Source organism: Hibiscus syriacus, unplaced genomic scaffold (genome assembly GCF_006381635.1).
Source record: "Hibiscus syriacus cultivar Baekdansim isolate YM2019G1 unplaced genomic scaffold, ASM638163v2 tig00116996_pilon, whole genome shotgun sequence".
NCBI lineage: Eukaryota > Viridiplantae > Streptophyta > Magnoliopsida > Malvales > Malvaceae > Hibiscus > Hibiscus syriacus.
Window position 1 is genome coordinate 990536 of NW_024063512.1, and position 23452 is coordinate 1013987.

Consider the following 23452-nt stretch of genomic DNA (forward strand, 5'->3'; position numbering starts at 1 on the left):
CTATTGAAAAGAAAATCCACCAGAAGTTAATCTTCATCCTCGTCTTATTATAACGAGTGGTTGAAATACCAAAACAGGTAATATAATCTAGTCACCATGATTATATCTATAGTCCGGATAATCAGCATGCTTGTTTTTTCCCCTTCTTGTCAAACATTGATGACAAAAGAAGATCAGGTAGCATTCTAATGTACAACAAAATCCACGTTTACATATGCCGGATCCCAAAATAACACTAAACCAGTTTGTTTCATTACCTAACCACATGTTTTAGATGCCAGATCCCTTCTTAACCATTGATGACAAATTTTGTATCCCACATTTGAGATTAAATAAGACAGCGACACTCGGCTTCATTCGTGCAGCACTCCCATCCTTCCTTGCTTACCGCATTAACAAATCTCTTACCATCGTTGTTGCCGGTTCTTATCTCAACATGAACGCTCTCTCCTTCCGCTTTCTCCCACAACTCGTCTTTAGGCCGATTTCAATGCAATCATTACCACCTTCCCTTAGCACTAGACCTTATGAAACTAAGTCCCAAGCTTCTAATATCCAAAGTCCACCACTAACTGCACTCTCCTCATCCATTGGTGCCACGGTGAACACACGTATATTCGATACGTTCGAAGATATTATCCACAACTTCATAGACCCTCCTCCTCTCCCTGCAGTTGATCCCAGGCTTGTGCTGTCGGGCAACTTTGCACCTGTTAATGAGCTCCCTCCAACAGAGTGTGAGGTGATACAGGGAGCTCTCCTTCATGCCTAGACGGTGCGTACATATGCAACGGCCCCAATCCACAGTACTTCCCTCGCGGTTCCTTCCACCTGATTGATGGTGATGGCATGCTTCACTCCCTTTGAATTTCCCAAGGCAGAGCCACTCTTTGCAGCCGTCATGTCAAGACATACAAGTATACCACCGAGCGAAATTTGGGGTCTCCGATTGTTCCCAATTTGTTTTCAAGCTTCACCAGCCTTCCCGCTTCCATTGCTCGTGGTTTTCTTTTGGCAGCTAGGATTATAATCGGTCTCTATGATCCTGCAAATGGCATTGGTGTTGCTAACACTAGTTTGTCCTTGTTCGGCAATCGTCTATACGCGCTCTGCGAGAGTGATTTACCATATGCTGTACGCTTGACGTCCGATGGTGATATAGAGACATTAGGTCGCCATGACTTTGGCGGAACACTGTTAACTAACATGACAGCTCACCCCAAGGTAGACCCCGATAGCGGCGAGGCTTTCGCTTTCCGATATGGTCCGATACGTCCATTTCTAACTTACTTTTAATTCGATGCAAACGGAAACAAACACCCAGATGTGCACATTATGTCTATGCCACATCCATCTTTCGTCCATGATTTCGCAATAACGAAGAAGTACGCCTTGTTTCCCGACATACAAATGAGAATGAAAAAGCCTATAGAAATGATTTTCCAAGGAGGGAATCCTATGGTTTCAGATCCAACCAAAGTGGCAAGAGTTGGAGTCATCCCTAGGTACGCCAAAAACGAGTCAGAAATGAGATGGTTCAACGTGCCAGGGTTCAACCCTATGCATTTCGTGAATGCTTGGGAAGAGGACGATGGGAATGCAATAGTTATGTTAGCATCAAGCGTAACATCAACAGAACATGCATTGCAGAGATTTGACCTTGTCCGCAACAGGATGGAGAAAGTTCGAATCAACGTAAACACAGGGATGGTGACGAGGCAACCGATCTCATCAAGGAATCTGGACTTGGCAGTGATAAACCCATCGTACTTGGCAAAAAAGAACAGGTATGTGTACTCCGGTGTTGGTGAGCCATTGCCGAAAATGTCGGGAGTTGTGAAGCTCGATCTTGACATTGTGGCTACCGTGAAGCTGCCACAGCGCGTTCCCTATGGCTTCCATGGACTTTTTGTCAAGGAAAGTGAACTCAACAAATTTTAGGGCTATATATATATATATATATATATATATACCGAGCCAATAATCTCTTTCTGATACAAATATATTATGTTATTGTGGTCTGTTTTCTTTACTGCAATTGTGGACTGCATATATTTTCACAACACACCATCTGTTTAAAGTAGCTTCAATGTCAACCTCAAATTAACTTCTCAGTCATTAGTATTCCAACTTTTGGAAAACTCCTTTGAACAGTCGTGTCTGAAATCTGAATCTACCTCAAGCGCACTCTATGAAGTGCGATATAAGCAATGAGTCGATATCCGACCAGCATGAGTGCCATAATGCACACATCTATCCACAAATTATTCAGACCGACGGATCTGTCGTTGCGGTTCAAGGTTTCGATTATAAATTTTGATAAATAGTTAACCATCGATTAATCGTTAATAAATTATAATTAATTAATTTTTTTTTGAGAATAGAATTAGAAATAAAATTAAAATGATTCCTTTTTATTTTCTAATTATCATGTTTATTTTATATTGAAGTACATCAAATAAAATATAGATAAAAGAAATGCCTAATTTAATCTTGATCTCAGTGATTGATTAATTTATTTCTTCCAACTCTTTTAATTTTTGTATCTTTTCCCTACTTAGACATGAGAGATGCATTGATGTACTGTCTAGAACAAAGATCTTGTTTTCCACCACAAAAAAAACATACACACATACATATGTATTTACTTGAGGCATGTCACTGATGAAATCTATGAAGTTAACAAAATGTGAAGAACATAAAAGAATATCTCTAAAAATTAACACAATTCATTAGAAATATGGATAACAATGGAATTACAAGAATGAAGGTCTCGTATTTATTTGTGTTTAGGCTTAGAGTTCTATAAGTATGTTCATAAATGAACATGCACGTAATATTTTAGACTAAAAAACAAATATACCTTATAATATGTATGGTATTATAAAAATAAAATACATCTACAAATAAATAAGATTTTTAAACCATCATAAAATTTATAAAATTTTAAATTTTCACGTTGTGTTTTTATTAAAAATAAATAGTAATAGACTTATAATCAGTTATCGATAATGATTGACGGTTAGGTTAAGTTAGCAAAATTTAGTAAACATTATAACAATTAAATGATCATTAAAACTAAGCATTATAATCAACATATCATTAAAATTAAACATTACAATTAGCTGATCATGAACACCTATAATAATTATACTTAAAATATTTTTTTAAGGGACGAAATTAATTTTCATGACAATTTTCCAAGCAATTATGTCAAATACAAAAGATACAATTCTTAGATTTCTCGAACAATGGATTGTCAAACTTGAGACTTATAATAAATACATCTTTACTCATTCACCCATAATTATGTTAAAAAAAACATAGAATAATTTAACAATATTCCTTACTAAATAGTTTTATTTAATGTTTAATAAGCAACCATATTACAACATAGCAGGCTCCGTTGTAGTCTAGTTGGTTAGGATACTCGGCTCTCACCCGAGAGACCCGGGTTCAAGTCCCGGCAACGGAATTTTTTGAACTTTATATGCTTTTTGATTAAATACAATTTCTCTTATTTATACATTCATTACATATGGGGAATGGAAATATCCTTAACAGCCCCAACAAGAACGCAACTTTTTCTCGCTTGGCCTAAGGCTTCAGTATTAAAGCCACTCCCTGAATTACAAAAGGTTGAATCATATGGCATCTTCTCAAATGTTCATAAAGTTAACTCGTTTCAGTTTTCTACTGCCCTTCACCCATTTGATAAAATGCCCCAAAGAGACCCACACCAGCTGTATACCCGATTCTACGATGCCATTGATCTCCTTAAGTCCTCCATGGCAAGGCCCAACCTAGTAACAGCCACAATCGCCCATTGCTTAGCAATCAAGGTTGGTGCTCTTGCTCACTTGCCAGTTTGCACCTCTCTCCTCACTGCATATTCCAGAACCAAAGGTTTGAACTCATCTTTGGCTTTGTTTGATGAATTTTCTGACAAAGATGTGATCCTTTGAATGCGATAATAAACGCCGCTGTTGAAAATAAGTCTTACAATGTCGCCATGCAGTTTTTCGTTGGAATTACTGAAGTGGGTGGTGCTTTTGATTCCACAACTTTGTTGCTTATCGTGCCAGCTTTATCTCATATGAAGTACTTGAAACATGGGAAGAGTGTTCACTGTTTGAGCATCAAAGTGGGTATGCTTTGGGATTGTAAATTATGTAATGTTCTACTAGACATGTATGCTATATGTGGCGACTTAACCTCTTCTAGGTCTATGTTTACATGGATGGAATGTCGAGATGTTATTTCTTGGAATTCAATGGTAAATGGTTTTCTTTGTAATGGTCATCCATAAAAGTCCTTCCGGTGTTTCAGAGAGATGATTTATTTTGGAATTGAGTTTGTCATGTGCTATCTCAGCATCTGCTGGTTTCGGTGAGTTAAGTTCCGGACAAGCCATTCATGCGTGGGGAATAAAACAGGGGTAGAACTTCGATATCTCATGTTCCAAATTTCTGATTTCATTATATTCAGAGTATGGAGATATAAAAGCTTCAAAGTCGGTGTTTGAAGAAATGGTGCTTAGGGATGTCATTTCACGGAATACAATGATCAGAGAGCTTGCCTTAAATGGAAGGGTTGCGGAAACGTTTGATATGCTTTACAATATGCAACTAACTGATTATGCTCGGCATGATGTACCCACTTTATTTACCATAATTTCACTTTGTGCAGAGTGGAAGCTATTAAGAGAAGGGAAGGCCGTTAATGGATTTGCAATTCGTAAACAGATGATATCAGATGTATGGGTGACTAATAGCCTTTTGGACATGTACTCAAAATGCAATTGTGTAGTCAAGGCTGAGTTTTTATTTAATACTATCCCGAGAAGAGACTTGATCTCATGGAATGTGATGATCTCTTGATACAGCCGGAACGGGTATTCACAAGAAGCTCAAAGTTTATTTAAGAAACTGACCCATCAATGTTCACAGTTGAGTGTTTCAATTACACTAGCTGTGATTTCGTCTTGCATTTCCCCAGATTCTCTTCAGTTTGGTAAATCAAGTCATTGCTGGGGGCAAAAGGCCAGGGCTTTCTAGCAATATTCTTATAGTTAATTCCCTCATGCACATGTATGTTAATTTTGGGGACGTACCTGCTGCTTTTATGTTGCTAGAGGGAATTCATGCTGAAAGGGACATTACTTGTTGGAACACTATAATTGCTGGTTGTAAAAGGAATGGCCATTTTCGAGAAGCTTTAGCAACATTCAATTGGATGAGGCAGGAAATAAATGTTATGCGGGACGCAATCACACTTGTGATGTTATATCAGCTTGTAGAAATCTTGCGTTGATTTATGAAGGAAAATCCCTGCAGGCCTTGCTGTTAAAGCTTTTGTGGGATCGGAAACTTGTGTGCAGAATGCATTAATCACTATGTATGGAAGATGCGGTCACACTAAGAGTGCAATATTCTTATAGTTAATTCCCTCATGCACATGTATGTTAATTTTGGGGACGTACCTGCTGCTTTTATGTTGCTAGAGGGAATTCATGCTGAAAAGGACATTACTTGTTGGAACACTATAATTGCTGGTTGTAAAAGGAATGGCCATTTTCGAGAAGCTTTAGCAACATTCAATTGGATGAGGCAGGAAATAAATGTTATGCGGGACGCAATCACACTTGTGATGTTATATCAGCTTGTAGAAATCTTGCGTTGATTTATGAAGGAAAATCCCTGCAGGCCTTGCTGTTAAAGCTTTTGTGGGATCGGAAACTTGTGTGCAGAATGCATTAATCACTATGTATGGAAGATGCAGTCACACTAAGAGTGCAATATTCTTATAGTTAATTCCCTCATGCACATGTATGTTAATTTTGGGGACGTACCTGCTGCTTTTATGTTGCTAGAGGGAATTCATGCTGAAAAGGACATTACTTGTTGGAACACTATAATTGCTGGTTGTAAAAGGAATGGCCATTTTCGAGAAGCTTTAGCAACATTCAATTGGATGAGGCAGGAAATAAATGTTATGCGGGACGCAATCACACTTGTGATGTTATATCAGCTTGTAGAAATCTTGCGTTGATTTATGAAGGAAAATCCCTGCAGGCCTTGCTGTTAAAGCTTTTGTGGGATCGGAAACTTGTGTGCAGAATGCATTAATCACTATGTATGGAAGATGCGGACACACTAAGAGTGCAAAATCTGTGTTCGATTTCTGTTCAAGTTGCAACTTATGCTCGTGGAACTGCATGATCTCTGCTTTTTCTCAGAATAAGGAAGGAAGAAAAGCACTATAATTATTTCACTTCTTGAATTTGAGCCTAACGAAATCACCATAGTCGCCCTTCTCTCGGCTTGCAATCACCTTGGACATTCAAGGCAGGGAAGACAAATCCACGGCCAAATATTACGGTTTGGGATTTCTAAGAACTCGTTCATAACTGCAGCCCTTGTGGATATGTATAGTAATTGTGGAAGGCTGGACATAGGCTGGCAGATATTTACAAAGGCAAAGGAGAAATCCGTTGCAGTTTGGAATTCTATGATTTCAGCTTATGAATACCATGGTAATTGCGAAATGGCAAATCAACTGTTCCATAAAATGTGCGATTCCGGAATAAGACCATCGAAAAGCAGTTTCATTAACCTTTTATCAGCTTGCAGCCATTCGGGGCTTGTGAACGAAGGGCTTTCATAATACAGGGTTATGCTGGGTGAATACGGAGTGGAAGCAGAAACGGAGCACCATGTGTGTGTTGTCGATACGCTCGGAAGAGCTAGAAAACTCCAAGAAACCTGTGAGTTTATAAAGCAGATACCCGGAGAGGCTGAAGCTGGCGTTTGGGGAGCCTTGTTAAGTGCTTGTAATTATCATGGAAATATGGAGTTGGGAAGAAAAGTTGCACAACATATTTTCGGAATGGAGCCTGAAAATGTTGTTAGCTACTATATTGCCCTGGCCAACCTGTATGTTAGTGCAGGAGGATGGAAAGATGCCGTTGAGCTGAGGCAAACAGTTCAACACCAAAATTTGAAGAAGCAGCCTGCTTACAGTCTACTTATTAATACTGATGCTGCTGCTTCTTCAAATTCTGCTTCAGTTTTACCATGAATATGGGAAGACCCTTTTACTTTGCATTTGGCCTTCGGCAATCAACCAAGTACCTCTAAAGCTTTGATAAATAAAAATTTGACTTAACTAGTTTTAAGAACTCGAGTTATCAGAGAAATTAATTGATAATAATATTTTTAGAGTTGTTTGGTTGATTGAACAGATCATTACTAAGGCAATCATATTCTTTGAAATATCATTCTCAGTTTGATTTGAAGTAACTTTCACCAGAGGAAATAGATCGTTTGGTATTTGTCAATTCCGGGCAATTCTCATTAGCGACATTCGTTTTTTTTGTTCAAAATGGTGAGAATATTATTTCAGAATCTTTTTAGATATTTGTCAATTTCAGTTAAATTGGATGATATTATCCCGAAACAATCGGATTTCTGCATTTGATTTTTTTTTTTTGCAAAATTTTAATTAGATTATTAGTTATTTTGTGTGTACATCTATTAAATATTTTCTTTCATACTAACTTAATACTTAAATGATGATTTAAATAATGTTTTACATTTAATGTACTTTATTGGTATTGTATTTCTCATGTCTATTATAAGAAAATAAGTACCAAACATGTTTTTTTTTCTATTTCTATTATTGAAAGTAAAATTTTATTTTTGTTGATCAAACATGTATTTTCAGCTTTCTAAAAGTAGAAAATAAAAATAATATTAAAATGTAACAAGAAGAAATATTTTCAAAAACCAAACCATTTCTTAAATATATGTTCATTTCTTTAACTTATTTTATTTTCTTTCCTTTAGTATTATTATTATTTTATCCAAACATATGTAGAACAAAATATAAACAGCATCGTCAAGCAGAAACATAAGAATCATAAATTTCATAAAGAAACATTACACTCGAGACCTATTTTGACTGGAGCGTGGGTTGCCCGAGCGATTGCTGTTAGCTAAATCAAACTCGCTTACAGGTTGTCCGAATAGTACGCTCTTCGCCGAGAATCATAATCGATTCCCAAAGGTTCATACTTAATTTTCAAGTTCAACGGAACCTTTGATGCCCTGTTGTTGCTTTCAACAGTAGCTTCCTTCGGTGGATTGCAAAATTTTCCAGGGACTATGAATCGTTAATTATTATTTTAAAGCTCTGCCAAAAGCCAGTAATTGCGTTTCTATCTCCATCATCGTCATCCATGTTTTCATGTGCCATGGTGCAATAAACGATCGAGTCTGGGACTCTGGATTTTAAATTAATATTAAGTAAACACATTATCGCCTAATTATCTATCTTGTGCTATTTAAAGCATCCACAATATCAATGTCAAACTGAAACATCTACTAATACCCACCTCAAAGAAGATTAACAAAGATTTGGATCAACAAAACCTCAAAGCAGCTTCCAGCTCTTTTTCATCCTCTCAGTTGTATCCCAATAAGTAAGCTCTTGCTGCCATGGCATCATAAAAATGAAAAATGAGACATGCAGATGCAATCGAAATCAGGGATTACATGAATGATTTATTACCAAAATGGCCAGATCCCATAAACAGTTCCGCTTCATCGGTGCCACCAGCTTGCTGCTGTTCCTGCAAGTTTTTTTTCTTTTCTTTCAGAAAATGGAATAATAAGATGATCAACTCATAACCTTCCCCCTAACACCACATGCAGAACAAATAGAGGATTAATAGCTTGTTCATGGATGATAAATGAAACAAATACAGAACCCCGTAACTTAATAGTATGTATTGTGTTATTGGACGTGTACAGGTGCACCTAAAGTGTTAAACATCTTGGGGAGTAATTTCCAAGTTGATTTGATCAGAGCACCAAGTTGGCTTAAATCCTTAATTGATGTGGTTGGTTATTCATCAGCTACCTATGGTAATGACCTTCAAGGTGGTTGCCAAAGCCCAATTGCAATATGCTAAGCCATTATTCTTTCTTAATAGCCCCTTTCACACTCTAAAACCAAAATTTCAAGAAACTTAAAATTCTAATGTTTCAAGAAGAACAAAATTTCTACTCACATTATCCAATTCCATTTCGGATGGAGAAAGTAACCTATCAAAACAGTGGCCTGAAATTGTGCAGACCAAAAGCTCATTGTTGGGATCCAAAATGACTTCTCGACAAGTATCATCACATACTGAGTCAAGAAAGAACATAAATTTTTTTTGATAGGAAAGAAAGAACATAAATGAAAAACATAAATTCATAACCCATAACCCATGCTAATATGGAAACAGATGAAAACGTTTCTTACCATAAACCTGCCCAGTTTTCTCACAAACAAATACATCCCTGATTTGGTAGTAGGTACATGTTTCCCCGGAACAAGCATGGTCAGTGATCACCTTATCAGCCAGGCCCCTACTACTTTTCCACATGGATACTTGATCAGCAACAGTCTCGTCAAGAATTATTGAGTCATCCTTCACCTTCACATGCACACACACACACACACACACACACACACAGAGAGAGAGAGAGAGAGAGAGAGAGAGAAGAAAACAGCCAAAAGAAAACATTTCAGTTCTGGTTCATGAGTGGAAAAGTGAATTGAACATCTTCATGCATGCCTCTAAAGACTGACTCAATACTTGATCTTATGTCAAGGAAACAGAATACAAAAAACATGTTTCTATTCAAGCAAGTCGTTGCATTCAAAATGAAAAATTCCTGCTACCATGGCATGTCAGTATAGCTTTTGACAGAAATGGAAATAAATGGAATATTCATCACTCAAAACACATTTTTGTGAACATGTGGACTGCATGACAAGCTATCTCTACCATTATCATCACTGCATAAGCAATTAAAGCATCTTTTCCTCTTTTAAAGGATCAAAAATCAGTAAACCCTTGCTACCTGAGAAGGAAGAGGTGCTTGGCTTCATTTAGCTGCTTGCATTTGAATGTAGTACTCTTTAAATTCAGATGGACAGTTCCTAACAAGTTCACTCATGTCCTCTTCATCACGCTGTGAAGGAAAAATATGTTTTACCACAAAGTTGAAAATGTTACAGGGAAAAGAAACATGCAGACCAGCTGACTTAACCGCAAGAGGTACACAGAAAACCTCAATAAAAAACATTATGCTAAAAGCCGATACTAGAAAGAAGACACCAGTTTTTCTGTTCATATTCTAATACGATATGTATAGCTGCTACGCATGCATATTATGCCCTCTAATGAAATAAATTCAAATGCTAATCAGTGGCAAAGTAATTTACTAGTCAAGAGCTAATGAGCAAAGGTAAAATTAGCATGCAAGGAGGCTGTATGCCAATGAACTGGTCATAAAGATCCTTTACACGGGATAGATATGTGAAGTGTTGAAAAAATAGAAATCTACTAAAACCAAAGAATCTTAAATTGAGAATCATAAACCAAAATTACCTGAATATAAAGCTTCTTCCAAGGGCATTCCCACATTTTTGTTGGAGGCAACAAACCCCTTCGCATACAATACCTGGATAAGTTCAAAATTATTGTTTCATGTAGCAAAGCAAAGATTTACCAACTGAAAGGGTAGGGATTGATTGCAAATACATATAGATAAGCTTAAGTGTGATAAAATCACACCTTTAAACCTTTACAGCAACAATAATGAATATATATCTGCAAAATTAACTAAAACAAACCAATGAATTCGTAACCTGGAGGTCCTAGACATCACTTGGACACTAAAAGGAAGTGGAAATGAATCTTCAATCACTCAAATTCCATTTATCTTACAGAGGAAGACTTTAATTATGTATTAATAGATAACTTGGCCAAGGAGTAGCAACAATCAACAAAATTTAAATCTAACAGGCAAAAACAGGAAGACTTGGAAGTTTGAATATCTTTTTTTTTTAAGAAATAGAGTAGGCCTCATTAAAAACCCTCTATATAACCTCCATGTTACAGCAGTAACGTCAAGGGCATTGGAAGGGGGAAAAGAGTGCCTATGATTTTATTCACAGTACAATAATACAAAGCCAGTTCCTAACAACCTTCTGTTACAACATAAAACTTAAAAACCAAACATCCTACACTACTACAAACAACTCACAACAACCGAAACACACAGCCTGTAAAACACTCAAATGCAATAAAACACTCACAGGCGGCGCCATAAGGATTCATCAGATGCCGCATAATTCAGGAAACTGCAGACCAGCGAGCACGATACAAGATCCTGTAAATTCATACATAACAAACACAATAAGAAAAACTGAGACTTCTTATTTGGGACAAAGAGAAAGTTACACAGGACAGGAAAAGGACCTCGGATGAGAGAAATTTGAGGATATGAGTAAACAACTCGGGTGGAATTTTGCTAAAAGTACCACTCTCAATCACCCTAGGAACACTCATATTTTTGGTGTTCTTCACTTGGCCAGGGTTCGGATTCATATTCGAAGAAGAAGCCCCATCTCCTTCGCGTTTTTTTTCCTCTTCCTCATCTCCCTTAACAACGCGCAATCGCTTGGCTTCTGTCTCCTCCTAAAATCGGAACCAATTCAATTTCATGAGAGAAGCATAAAATTATTATCGGTAAAGAAAAGAGAGAGGGTAGAGAAGAGAACCTCATCGGAGAGTTCAGATTCGAGAAAGTTCGCCAATAACTCATCTTCTTCGTCTGAAAAGGTCATCGATCATCGGAGGGTGATCGGACGATTAATTCGCCGGCAGACAGTGGAATTGATTTTTTTAATATATTGTTTGAAAAGGTTGAACAAAGTATGGATTGATTAGATACGAAGGTAAGCGGACAGCTCGCACGTGCGACCAAGCATGAGTAAGATGGGCCGGTTCCGGGTCCAAAATACCCGATTCTATGCTTACGTTCCGTTCCGAATCCGATACTTGAGCGTCAAAATATCTTTTCTATGGGGCTTTAGGGTACATGTTAGCTCAAGGGATTGGAGAAAGGATATAGAGCTTCTCGGCAGAGGAAGTATTGGAGTTGAAGTGATTTTTAAATTTGAATTACAATGGTTAAATTTAATTAGGATTTGATCTAATTTAAATTAATAAAAAATAAAATTAAAGAAAATAAATAAAATAATTTAATTGAAAGTATGAAATATTTTTTATATTGATTAGAAATAAAAAAAATTATTGTTTATGAAGATTTCTATTATATTCTACTATTTTTGTTATTAAAAAAATTATCTATGATTTTTCTTAAAATATTTACATATAAAATCTTAATATCTATTTTCTTACGTAACTATCATTTTTTTGTTACTTTATAATATAATATAATTTAAAAAATAATTATATATTTTACATTTTTAAAATTATATCTAAAAAAATCATAATTACTCTCATTTGCATCCCAACAGTAAGCACATTCCCATATATATATATATATAAAGAAGTGATACTATCAAAGGCCTTGTTAAAATGCTCCCTAATCCTAGTTGAACGAAAAGAATACCTTTAATAGCATTACAAAAGTTTAAGCGAAAAACCCTCGACAACAAGAAAGAAAGAAAGAAAGAAAATAACCAACAAAAAGAACCTAAATCACATACTAAAAGAACTTAGCTAATCCTGCTAGCCTACTCATATTCACGATCGGTAAGTATTCTATCAATAGGATCAGCATTCAACAATTTATGAACTTATTGTGGAGGTTGATTTTACGTGGTAATGACTAAACTGTCCATATGCGCAAACTTGACAAGTTGATCCGCCACAGCATTGCCAGAACGTCTAACATGGGAGAAGCTCACCTCCCATTGCTTCCTCCTCAACTCTTGGAAAAATGACAAGATCGTTAGGCTTTCATGAAATTCTTTCGAACCCTTCACCATTTGAATAGCCCTTAAGATAACCGCTTCAACTAACACACGACGAAAACCCAAGTCCCAAGCTATACACATTCTAAGGTATATGCCCCATAGCTCCGCTTCTAAAACCGAACACACCCCAATAAACTTAGTAAAACTCATACGCCATTGTCCGATATTATCAAGAATAACACCTCCACAAGAAGCCTTACCATTTTCCGGATTTACTGTTCTGTTGGTGTTTAATTTAAACCAATCCTCACATGGAGGCATCCAATGATTTGAAGCAGCAGCTGTATCAATACCTCTGTTGGTAATTGTAGTGATATTGTTCAAAGCATTCTGCATAGAAGCAAGGAGGTATTTGATGCGTTCCATAATCCAGCCTTCCTTCATTTCGCCAAAGATTCCATAAAATAGCACCGAATAGCAGATCCCTATCGTGTGAAATTTTAGCATAATCAGCCTCCAACGTGATATTAGCATCAATCCAGTTACGAAACTCCAAATTTAAAATTATGAAAGCTTTTTTACCTTGATAAGATCAGTCTAAACTGTAAGAGCGAGAACACAGTAACGCAAAACATGATTAATATCCTCCAAAGCCGCAGAGCAAATCAGACATCTAGGATCTGTTGTGAAACGCCTACGCACACTTTTTTCGTTGGTCATAAATTTCTCTTGGCAAACGATCCACATAAAAATCTTAATTCGTTGTATGTATGGGTGGGTATGGGTCGGGTTTTGACTAACCTGACCTAACTTAAATATTTTTTTATTTTTCACTTGATCCAATTAGACACGAAAAATATATACCTTCCACATAATCTGAATCCGATCAGTTTTTTTGAGATAAAATTAAAATCTGATTTGACTCGAACCAAATTAATAAAAAAATTATTTTTATTCAATAAAACTAGTAATTTAATTAAAAAATATTACGGCCGTACGAATACAGTAACACTAAGTTTGAGGCCATAATTTAATCGTACGATTCAACATGCTAATATATGACAAAAATTTACACGTGTATGATTATATGTTTTCAGCGAGAATCAGCATGCTTGGTTTTTTCCCTTCTTGTCAACCATTGATGACAAGAGAAGATCCGGTAGCATGCTAATGTACAACAAAATCCACGTTTACATGCCGGATCCCAAAAAAACACTAAACCAGTTTGTTTCATTACCAAACCACAAGTTTTAGATGCTTCTTAACCGTTGATGACAAATTTTGTATCCCACATTTGAGATTAAAGAAGACAGCGTTTTTTTCCCTTGTTGTCAACCATTGATGACAAGAGAAGATCCGGTAGCATGCTAATGTACAACAAAATCCACGTTTACATGCCAGATCCCAAAAAAACACTAAACCAGTTTGATTCATTACCTAATCACAAGTTTTAGATGCCAGATCCCTTCTTCTTCACCATTGATGACAAATTTTGTATCCCACATTTGAGATTAAATAAGACAGCGACACTCGGCTTCATTCGTGCAGCACTCCTATACTTCCTTGCTTACCGCATTAACAAATCTCTTACCATCGTTGTTGCCGGTTCTTATCTCAACATGAACGCTCTCTCCTCCCGCTTTCTCCCACAACTCGTCTTTAGGCCGATTTCAATGTAATCATTACCACCTTCACTTAGCACTAGACCTAATGAAACTAAGTTCCAAGCTTCTAATATCCAAAGTCCACCACTAACTGCACTCTCCTCATCCATTGGTGCCACGGTGAACACACGTATATTCGATACGTTCGAAGATATTATCCACAACTTCATAGACCCTCCTCCTCTCCCTGCACTTGATCCCAGGCATGTGCTGTCGGGAAACTTTGTACCTGTTAATGAGCTCCCTCCAACAGAGTGTGAGGTGATACAGGGAGCCTTTCCTTCATGCCTAGACGGTGCGTACATACGCAACGGCCCCAATCCACAGTACTTCCCTCGCGGTTCCTTCCACCTGATTGATGGTGATGGCTTGCTTCACTCCCTTAGAATTTCCCAAGGCAGAGCCACTCTTTGCAGCCGTCATGTCAAGACATACAAGTATACCACCGAGCGAAATTTGGGGTCTCCGATTGTTCCCAATCTGTTTTCAAGCTTCACCAGCCTTCCCGCTTGCATTGCTCGTGGTTTTCTTTTGGCAGCTAGGATTATAATCGGTCTCTATGATCCTGCAAATGGCATTGGTGTTGCTAACACTAGTTTGGCCTTGTTCGGCAATCGTGTATACGCGCTCTGCGAGAGTGATTTACCATATGCTGTACGCTTGACGTCCGATGGTGATATAGAGACATTAGGTCGCCATGACTTTGGTGGAACACTGTTAACTAACATGACCGCTCACCCCAAGGTAGACCCCGATAGCGGCGAGGCTTTCGGTTTCTAATATGGTCCGATACGTCCATTTCTAACTTACTTTTACTTCGATGCAAACGGAAACAAACACCCAGATGTGCACATTATGTCTATGCCACATCCATCTTTCGTCCATGATTTCGCAATAACGAAGAAGTACGCCTTGTTTCCCGACATACAAATGAGAATGAAAAAGCCTATAGAAATGATTTTCCAAGGAGGGAATCCTATGGTTTCAGATCCAACCAAAGTGGCAAGATTTGGAGTCATCCCTAGGTACGCCAAAAACGAGTCAGAAATGAGATGGTTCAACGTACCAGGGTTCAACCCTATGCATTTCGTGAATGCTTGGGAGGAGGACAATGAGAATGCAATAGTTATGTTAGCATCAAGCGTAACATCAATAGAACATGCATTGCAGAGATTTGACCTTGTGCGCAACAGGATGGAGAAAGTTCGAATCAACGTAAACACAGGGATGGTAACGAGGCAATCGATCTCATCAAGGAATCTGGACTTGGAAGTGATAAACCCATCGTACTTGGCAAAAAAGAACAGGTATGTGTACTCCGGTGTTGGTGAGCCATTGCCGAAAATGTCGAGAGTTGTGAAGCTAGATTATCCCAAAGGAGTGTCCAAGGACTGTACGGTGGCAAGCAGGATGTACGGGCCTGGATGTTACGGTGCAGAGCCCTTCTTTGTTGCTAAGGAAGGCGAGAATTCGGAAGATGATGGGTATTTGTTGACGTATGTTCATGATGAGAACACCAGAGAATCAAGGTTCCTGGTGATGGATGCAAAGTCACCCGATCTTGACATTGTGGCTACCGTGAAGCTGCCACAGCGCGTTCCCTATGGCTTCCATGGACTTTTTGTCAAGGAAAGTGAACTCAACAAATTTTAGGGCTATATATATATATATATATATATATATATTACCGAGCCAGTAATCTCTTTCTGATACAAATATATTATGTTATTGTGGTCTGTTTTCTTTACTGCAATTGTGGACTGCATGTGTTTTCACAACACACCATCTGTTTAAAGTAGCTTCAATGTCAACCTCAAATTACAACTTCTCAGTCATTAGTATTCCAACTTTTGGAAAACTCCTTCGAACAGTGCCATAATGCACACATCTATCCACAAATTATTCAGACACACGATATGTTACTGTTGTTTAAGGTTTCGATTAAAAATTTTGATAAATAGTTAACTATCGATTAATAATTAATAAATTATAATTAATTAATTATTATTTTTTGATAATAGAATTAAAAATAAAAATAAAATAGTTTCGACCCCACCCGAACATCACATTTTAAAAATCTCGACTCGAACCGAACTCGAATTTTTTTGAAAAAAAAATGATCTGATCGAATCAGATTAAGTCGGAACATGTCGAGTTCGGGTCTCATGCCCATACACTGCTGTATGCCACAGTAAGCCTTCTTAATATAAGCTCTTTAGCTAAAACATAAAAAGGGTAAATTATATAAGATAATTAAAATATGGTATGTATTATTATTATCATTGGACTTTCTTTTGTTTAGTTATAATATTAAATTTTTATTTTATTTTAATATAATTATTGGACCACTAAATTCTAAACAGTCTGATAATATGGACGGACTTTCTATCGCTACAACGGCATAAATACTATCTTATTATTATTTAAACCATATAAAATTCATTTAATTTAATTCTTTACTTTTATGTAATATAAAATTGTATCTTCTTTAAGTAAGCGAACAATATTAAACTAATAAATTTTAAACTATTCAAAAGCTACAAAACTAAAGTAAGCAAACCAACACATCACTGAGATAACTTGGGGCTTTGAGCGGTCATTAGAATTAAGATTTTATATACATATAAATTTTTTAAAAAATATACTATACATTTTGTATTAGAAATTAATATCTTTATTGTCTTGTTCTTCTTGTTATCTTTTCTTTATTTTATAATAATATATATTAACAATTCCATGATCTAATTTTTCATTTTGATTTATCAAAAAAATTCATTTTGATTATTCGGTAACATTTTTTTCATAATTTAATAATTTTGGTTTTTCATTCAATTTAAAAATACATTAACGATATCAACTTATTTCATAACATTTTAACTATTAAATAAATATAAGTTAACAAGGCATGAATCAAACAACTTTGTTGATAAAATAATTGTTATTATTTTTTGATATTCCAGAATTAAGCATCAGAAATATCAATGATATATATGATTATTCAATTTTAAATGGTTAAAAATTATATTTGAACGGATATTATCTTATACTTACCTCATATTAATAAATAAATAAATAATACGAGTTCAATTTTTAACTCAAACGCGTTGAAGCAAGATGTCGATCGAAATCTTTTCCGTTTTAAAATACTATGTATTAAATAAGATTTGAATATACTTTGCTGTTAGGGTTTTAAAATTTATTAGAATAAAGTTTTATAGGATATATGTTTTATTTATTTATAGATAGAGAGATATGATTTATTAATACAATATAAAATTTTTAAATTCTATATTTTTTTTAAGATGAATGAATATGAATAATTAAATTTAAGAGTAACGAATAAAGAATTTTTTTTTTTGAAAAATAGATTACTTTCAAATTTAAAAACTTTTATCATAACCATTAAACTCAAGTAATATAACGATGCACCGCTATGAAAAGAATATCCACCAAAAGTTAATCTTCATCCTCGTCCTATTATAACGAGTGGTTGAAATGCCAAAACAGGGGATATAATCTGGTCTCCATGATTATATCTAGTCTGGAGGATCAGAATTCAGCACAAGATATTAAATTGTGGTTGCCGTTGTGGTGTCGCAATGATAAGTGTTATAGATATTTCGATGCTATTTATTTTAAAAAATAGTTATAATTTTATATTGGGAATGCGATTGTGGTGTCGGAAACAACTTGGAAAATATCACGGCCCTACGTACACAGTAACACTAAGTTGAGGCCATAATTTAATCTTACGATTCAACGTGCTAATATATGACACAAAGGTTACACGTGTATGATTATATGTTTACACGGAAGATCGACGTGTAATAGTCTAATATACTGTTAAAGAAATGTGTTATCGGAAATGTTATTATTTTTTTAATTTTTTTGATAAAAATTTATCTAAAATATTATTATTTTTTATCGAAAATGTTATTATTGGACACTTTACCGACTTTGTTAACATATTCAGTAAAGCATTACCTAAAATATTTTTTTTTCTAACGTAAATGTTAATATTAGATACTTTACCGAAAATATTAAAAAACATTAATGTTTTAAGTAAAAATAATAATGTTTTACGTAATATTTTACCGAAAATATTAAAAAATAATAATATTTTTTGAAACGTTTTTCATAACTGTATATTAAGACTGTCTATGTTTACAGCGAGAATCGCATGCTTGGTTTTTTCCTTTTTGTCGACCATTGATGACAAGAGAAGATCCCAAAAAAACACTAAACCAGTTTGTTTCATTATATAACCACATGTTTTAGATGCCAGATCCCTTCTTCTTAACCATTGATGACAAATTTTGTATCCCATATTTGGGATTAAAGAAAACAGCGTTTTCTCCCTACTTGTCAACCATTGATGACAAGAGAATATCCGGTAGCATGCTAATGTACAACAAAATCCACGTTTACATGCCAGATCCCAAAAAAACACAAAACCAGCTTGTTTCATTACCTAACCACCACATGTTTTAGATACCAGATCCCTTCTTCTTGACCATTGATGATAAATTTTGTATATGTTATGAAATAATCGAGTACGAGTAATTTTCTTATAATTAGATTAGTGGGAATGTGAAATAAAAGCAGAAAAATAATACATGAAATTGATAACGGAGTTCAGTCAATTTTGCTTAGGTCTCCAGACTGCTGCATATCTTTTACTAAGAGAGAAAATTTACAGGTGTTTACAAAACACTCACTACTCATAAGAAAGCTATATAGTATTGAGAGAAAGAAAATGATTTGAGATTTTGGAATGATCTTGAAGCTAAATGGGATAGAGTATTTATAGTTGAAGCTTAAAGACTAATCCTAAAGTTCAATGACTTAATTTGGTGAATATCCCTTGCCCAAAATGAGCTGCCTAACACTCCCCAATGATTTTCAGAACCGGACCGGTTAGCGAATCGACCATGCTACCGGTTCACTGGTTCAACCGGTCGAACCAGTCCGATCTGTCGGAAGAACCGGACGACGTCATAATTATTTAAAAAATTAAATAAAAATACCAAAATTATTTAATAAAAAATAATTTTTTATATCACAATTTATATTCAAAGCAAGTCATAACATATATAAGTTAAAAACCATAAAATCAAGTGAAACAAAATGATTCAAATTAACTACAACATAATATTTAAGGTAAAACATATTAACTAATAAATATAATTATATAACTATAATTAAAAAATAAATTTGGGGCTAAAAAATTATAACAAAATAATATTGTTTGGTTTAATTTTTTTTTAAACAATCCCGTATGGCTAAGAAACACAGAAGATCATCTCAACTAACTTCTATAAATAATAGAAGTAATTTGGCATTCAAAATCATGGACCATTGAGTGAACTATTCTTTCACTTCAATCAAGCTCGAATTTTAGGTTTCAATCGAGCTTCTAATTTTTTTTTTTGAGTTCAAGCCTTTTCGAGTTCAAGTTTCAATATTATATTTCGAGTTCGAGTTAAACTTCATAATTTTTAGCTCGTGAATTTGAATCGAGTTGAGCTTACTTTTAAATTTTTCAAGTTCGAGTCGAGCTCAACAATACTCGAGTTTGACTTGGCTCGTATAAGTTCACTAGTAGCGGATCAACCGGTCTAGATTGAACCTGCCAATCCGATTTTCAAAACAATACTCCCCCCCCCCCCGGCGAATTTGAAGCAGCCACCGGCTGCTAGCATTTATCATTTGACCAACAGCATCCCACATTTGAGATTAAATAAGACAGCGACACTCGGCTTCATTCGTGCAGCACTCCTATCCTTCCTTGCTTACCGCATTAACAAATCTCTTACCATCGTTGTTGCCGGTTCTTATCTCAACATGAACGCTATCTCCTTCCGCTTTCTCCCACAACTCGTCTTTAGGCCGATTTCAATGCAATCATTACCACCTTCCCTTAGCACTAGACCTAATGAAACTAAGTCCCAAGCTTCTAATATCCAAAGTCCACCACTAACTGTTCTCTCCTCATCCATTGGTGCCACGGTGAACACACGTATATTCGATACGTTCGAAGATATTATCCACAACTTCATAGACCCTCCTCCTCTCCCTGCAGTTGATCCCAGGCTTGTGCTGTCGGGCAACTTTGCACCTGTTAATGAGCTCCCTCCAACAGAGTGTGAGGTGATACAGGGAGCCCTTCCTTCATGCCTAGACGGTGCGTACATACGCAATGGCCCCAATCCACAGTACTTCCCTCGCGGCTCCTACCAACTGTTTGATGGTGATGGCATGCTTCACTCCCTTAGAATTTCCCAAGGCAGAGCCACTCTTTGCAGCCGTCATGTCAAGACATACAAGTATACCACCGAGCGAAATTTGGGGTCTCCGATTGTTCCCAATTTGTTTTCAAGCTTCACCAGCCTTCCCGCTTGCATTGCTCGTGGTTTTCTTTTGGCAGCTAGGATTATAATCGGTCTCTATGATCCTACAAATGGCATTGGTGTTGCTAACACTAGTTTGGCCTTGTTCGGCAATCGTCTATACGCGCTCTGCGAGAGTGATTTACCATATGCTGTACGCTTGACGTCCGATGGTGATATAGAGACATTAGGTCGCCATGACTTTGGTGGAACACTGTTAACTAACATGACCGCTCACCCCAAGGTAGACCCCGATAGCGGCGAGGCTTTCGGTTTCCGATATGGTCCGATTCGTCCATTTCTAACTTACTTTTACTTCGATGCAAACGGAAACAAACACCCAGATGTGCACATTATGTCTATGCCACATCCAACTTTCGTCCATGATTTCGCAATAACGAAGAAGTACGCCTTATTTCCCGACATACAAATGAGAATGAAAAAGCCTATAGAAATGATTTTCCAAGGAGGGAATCCTATGGTTTCAGATCCAACCAAAGTGGCAAGAGTTGGAGTCATCCCTAGGTACGCCAAAAACGAGTCAGAAATGAGATGGTTCAACTTGCCAGGGTTCAACCCTATGCATTTCGTGAATGCTTGGGAGGAGGACGATGGGAATGCAATAGTTATGTTAGCATCAAGCGTAACATCAATAGAACATGCATTGCAGAGATTTGACCTTGTTCGGAACAGGATGGAGAAAGTTCAAATCAACGTAAACACAGGGATGGTGATGAGGCAACCGATCTCATCAAGGAATCTGGACTTGGCAGTGATAAACCCATCGTACTTGGCAAAAAAGAACAAGTATGTGTACTCTGGTGTTGGTGAGCCATTGCCGAAAATGTCGGGAGTTGTGAAGCTAGATTTGTCCAAAGGAGAGTCCAAGGACTGTACGGTGGCAAGCAGGATGTACGGGCCAGGATGTTACGGTGGAGAGCCCTTCTTTGTTGCGAAGGAAGCCGAGAATTCGGAGGATGATGGGTATTTGTTGACCTATGTTCATGATGAGAACACGGGAGAATCAAGGTTCCTGGTGATGGATGCGAAGTCGCCCGATCTTGACATTGTGGCTACCGTGAAGCTGCCACAGCGCGTTCCCTATGGCTTCCATGGACTTTTTGTCAAGGAAAGTGAACTCAACAAATTTTAGGGCTATATATATATTACCGAACCAATAATCTCTTTCTGATACAAATATATTATGTTATTGTGGTCTGTTTTCTTTACTGCAATTGTGGACTGCATATATTTTCACAACACACCATCTGTTTAAAGTAGCTTCAATGTCAACCTCAAATTACAACTTCTCAGTCATTAGTATTCCAACTTTTGGAAAACTCCTTTGAACAGTCGTGTCTGAAATCTGAATCTACCTCAAGCGCACTCTATGAAGTGCGATATAAGCAATGAGTCGATATCCGACCAGCATGAGTGCCATAATGCACACATCTATCCACAAATTATTCAGACCCACGGATTTGATGGCCGGAAGATCCCCGACGCTACACCATATTCCCTTTGAGCACTCGTAATACTCCTCCTTGTACTGAACTCCAAGCAGAAGCTTGTAACAATAGTAGCTATAGCTCAGGTACTTTAGCCACACTATGAAGGCCGGGATTTGTTGAACATAGTATCCCCCGGCTATAAGGAACACAAGCGTTGTTACTGAAGCTAATGTAGTGGCTTGTTTAACGTCCATGAGAATAGCCCCGATGGCTAGCCCCAGGCTTTGAGAGACAAGCACATTGTAAATCACCACCAGCAGAGATAGGATGAAGGTAACAGGGTCAGGTTTAAGGCCACCCATCCAATAGATTATGAAGAAAAAGGCTATCGGGAGTCCGAGCTCCAATGGTAAATCTCCGAATGTTCTAGCTAGGAAGTAAGACGAAAGGCAGTACATCCCAGAAGAACGTTCCTTGATTAGCATTCTTCTTTCTTGAGGAAATGTGAATACAGCGTTGTAGAGTGGATAGAATCCCCAGAATACGGAGAAGAAAAACAAAAGTGCAATCTATTTTAGAAGATACAAAAAAGCATTTGTTTAGTTTCGAAATTGTCACCATTGCTACTTAATTACAGCGTTGATTATCGAAGAAGAGGTCTTACGCGGTCTGCGATGTGAGAAGCCGGGGTATGCCACCATAGGCGTCCACCGAGTGCTGCGACACTGATGACTTGGAAAATTCGAAGCCTGTTGAAGGCTTCATACCTCCTTTCTCTAACCCCTCTTTGGAGCAGCACCTTGAACTGATGCCACCAACTTGTGCACCACTGTTCTGATTTGTCATTCCCTGCATTAGTTAATGCATGAAAAAATTACTACTTAAGTTCATCTCTGTACTAAAGAGTAATCAAGGAAATTTGATGGATTTCAGAGAAAATTACTAGCAGAAGCTTCTTTTGTATTCATGCAGCTATTGGCATCTGAATTGCAAAGCTCGGCTTTCAGTCTTATAGAAATGTTTTTCTCGTAGGCAGAAATAAGAGCATCCTTCATCTGTTCTTGTTCTGTACTCTCAACATGTTCCACCGAGTGTGTGAAATCCGGTCTGATTCCCGCGTTGAACCGCAATGGATGTTGTTCAGGAAGTAAGAATTCATTGCCTA

The 23452-nt window shown here is 36.8% G+C and overlaps 2 protein-coding genes, 1 non-coding gene and 4 pseudogenes across 3 annotated transcripts; 5 read left to right on the plus strand and 2 right to left on the minus strand.

Moving 5' to 3' along the window:
- The first annotated feature begins 274 nt into the window (after positions 1-274).
- Positions 275-1941, plus strand: LOC120193575 (annotated as a pseudogene).
- Positions 1942-3402: 1461 nt separating this feature from the next.
- On the plus strand, positions 3403-3475 carry TRNAE-CUC. The gene has a single exon. It is a non-coding gene; the product is annotated as a tRNA-Glu (tRNA).
- Positions 3476-4012: 537 nt separating this feature from the next.
- LOC120193577 lies at positions 4013-7103 on the plus strand (annotated as a pseudogene).
- Positions 7104-8330: 1227 nt separating this feature from the next.
- Positions 8331-11782, minus strand: LOC120193446 (annotated as a pseudogene).
- A 2195-nt stretch (positions 11783-13977) lies between these two features.
- Positions 13978-16104, plus strand: LOC120193578 (annotated as a pseudogene).
- A 4066-nt stretch (positions 16105-20170) lies between these two features.
- Positions 20171-22165, plus strand: LOC120193687 (probable carotenoid cleavage dioxygenase 4, chloroplastic). The gene has a single exon (XM_039196121.1). It carries the CDS (start codon positions 20292-20294, stop codon positions 21987-21989), a length of 1698 nt encoding a protein of 565 aa, XP_039052052.1. The 5' UTR covers positions 20171-20291; the 3' UTR covers positions 21990-22165.
- Positions 22166-22185: 20 nt separating this feature from the next.
- LOC120193688 (ABC transporter G family member 14-like) lies at positions 22186-23387 on the minus strand. Its single transcript, XM_039196123.1, has 3 exons — positions 23231-23387; positions 22952-23136; positions 22186-22856 (listed from the first exon to the last, which is right to left on the minus strand). The coding sequence occupies exons 1-3, from the start codon at positions 23340-23342 to the stop codon at positions 22209-22211; spliced, it is 945 nt and encodes a 314-aa protein (XP_039052054.1). The 5' UTR covers positions 23343-23387; the 3' UTR covers positions 22186-22208.
- Positions 23388-23452: the final 65 nt, after the last annotated feature.

What these genes read in the sequence shown, in the direction of transcription:
- LOC120193687 (XM_039196121.1), top strand. Translation starts at nt 20,292, where the DNA reads ATGAACGCTATCTCCTTCCGCTTTCTCCCACAACTCGTCTTTAGGCCG.
- LOC120193688 (XM_039196123.1), bottom strand. Translation starts at nt 23,342, where the DNA reads ATGAAGGATGCTCTTATTTCTGCCTACGAGAAAAACATTTCTATAAGA. An exon ending in TACAAAAGAAGCTTCTGCTA is followed by an intron (nt 23,137 to 23,230) that starts GTAATTTTCTCT and finishes TAACTAATGCAG; the next exon opens with GGAATGACAAATCAGAACAG. An exon ending in CTTCTCACATCGCAGACCGC is followed by an intron (nt 22,857 to 22,951) that starts GTAAGACCTCTT and finishes CTTCTAAAATAG; the next exon opens with ATTGCACTTTTGTTTTTCTT.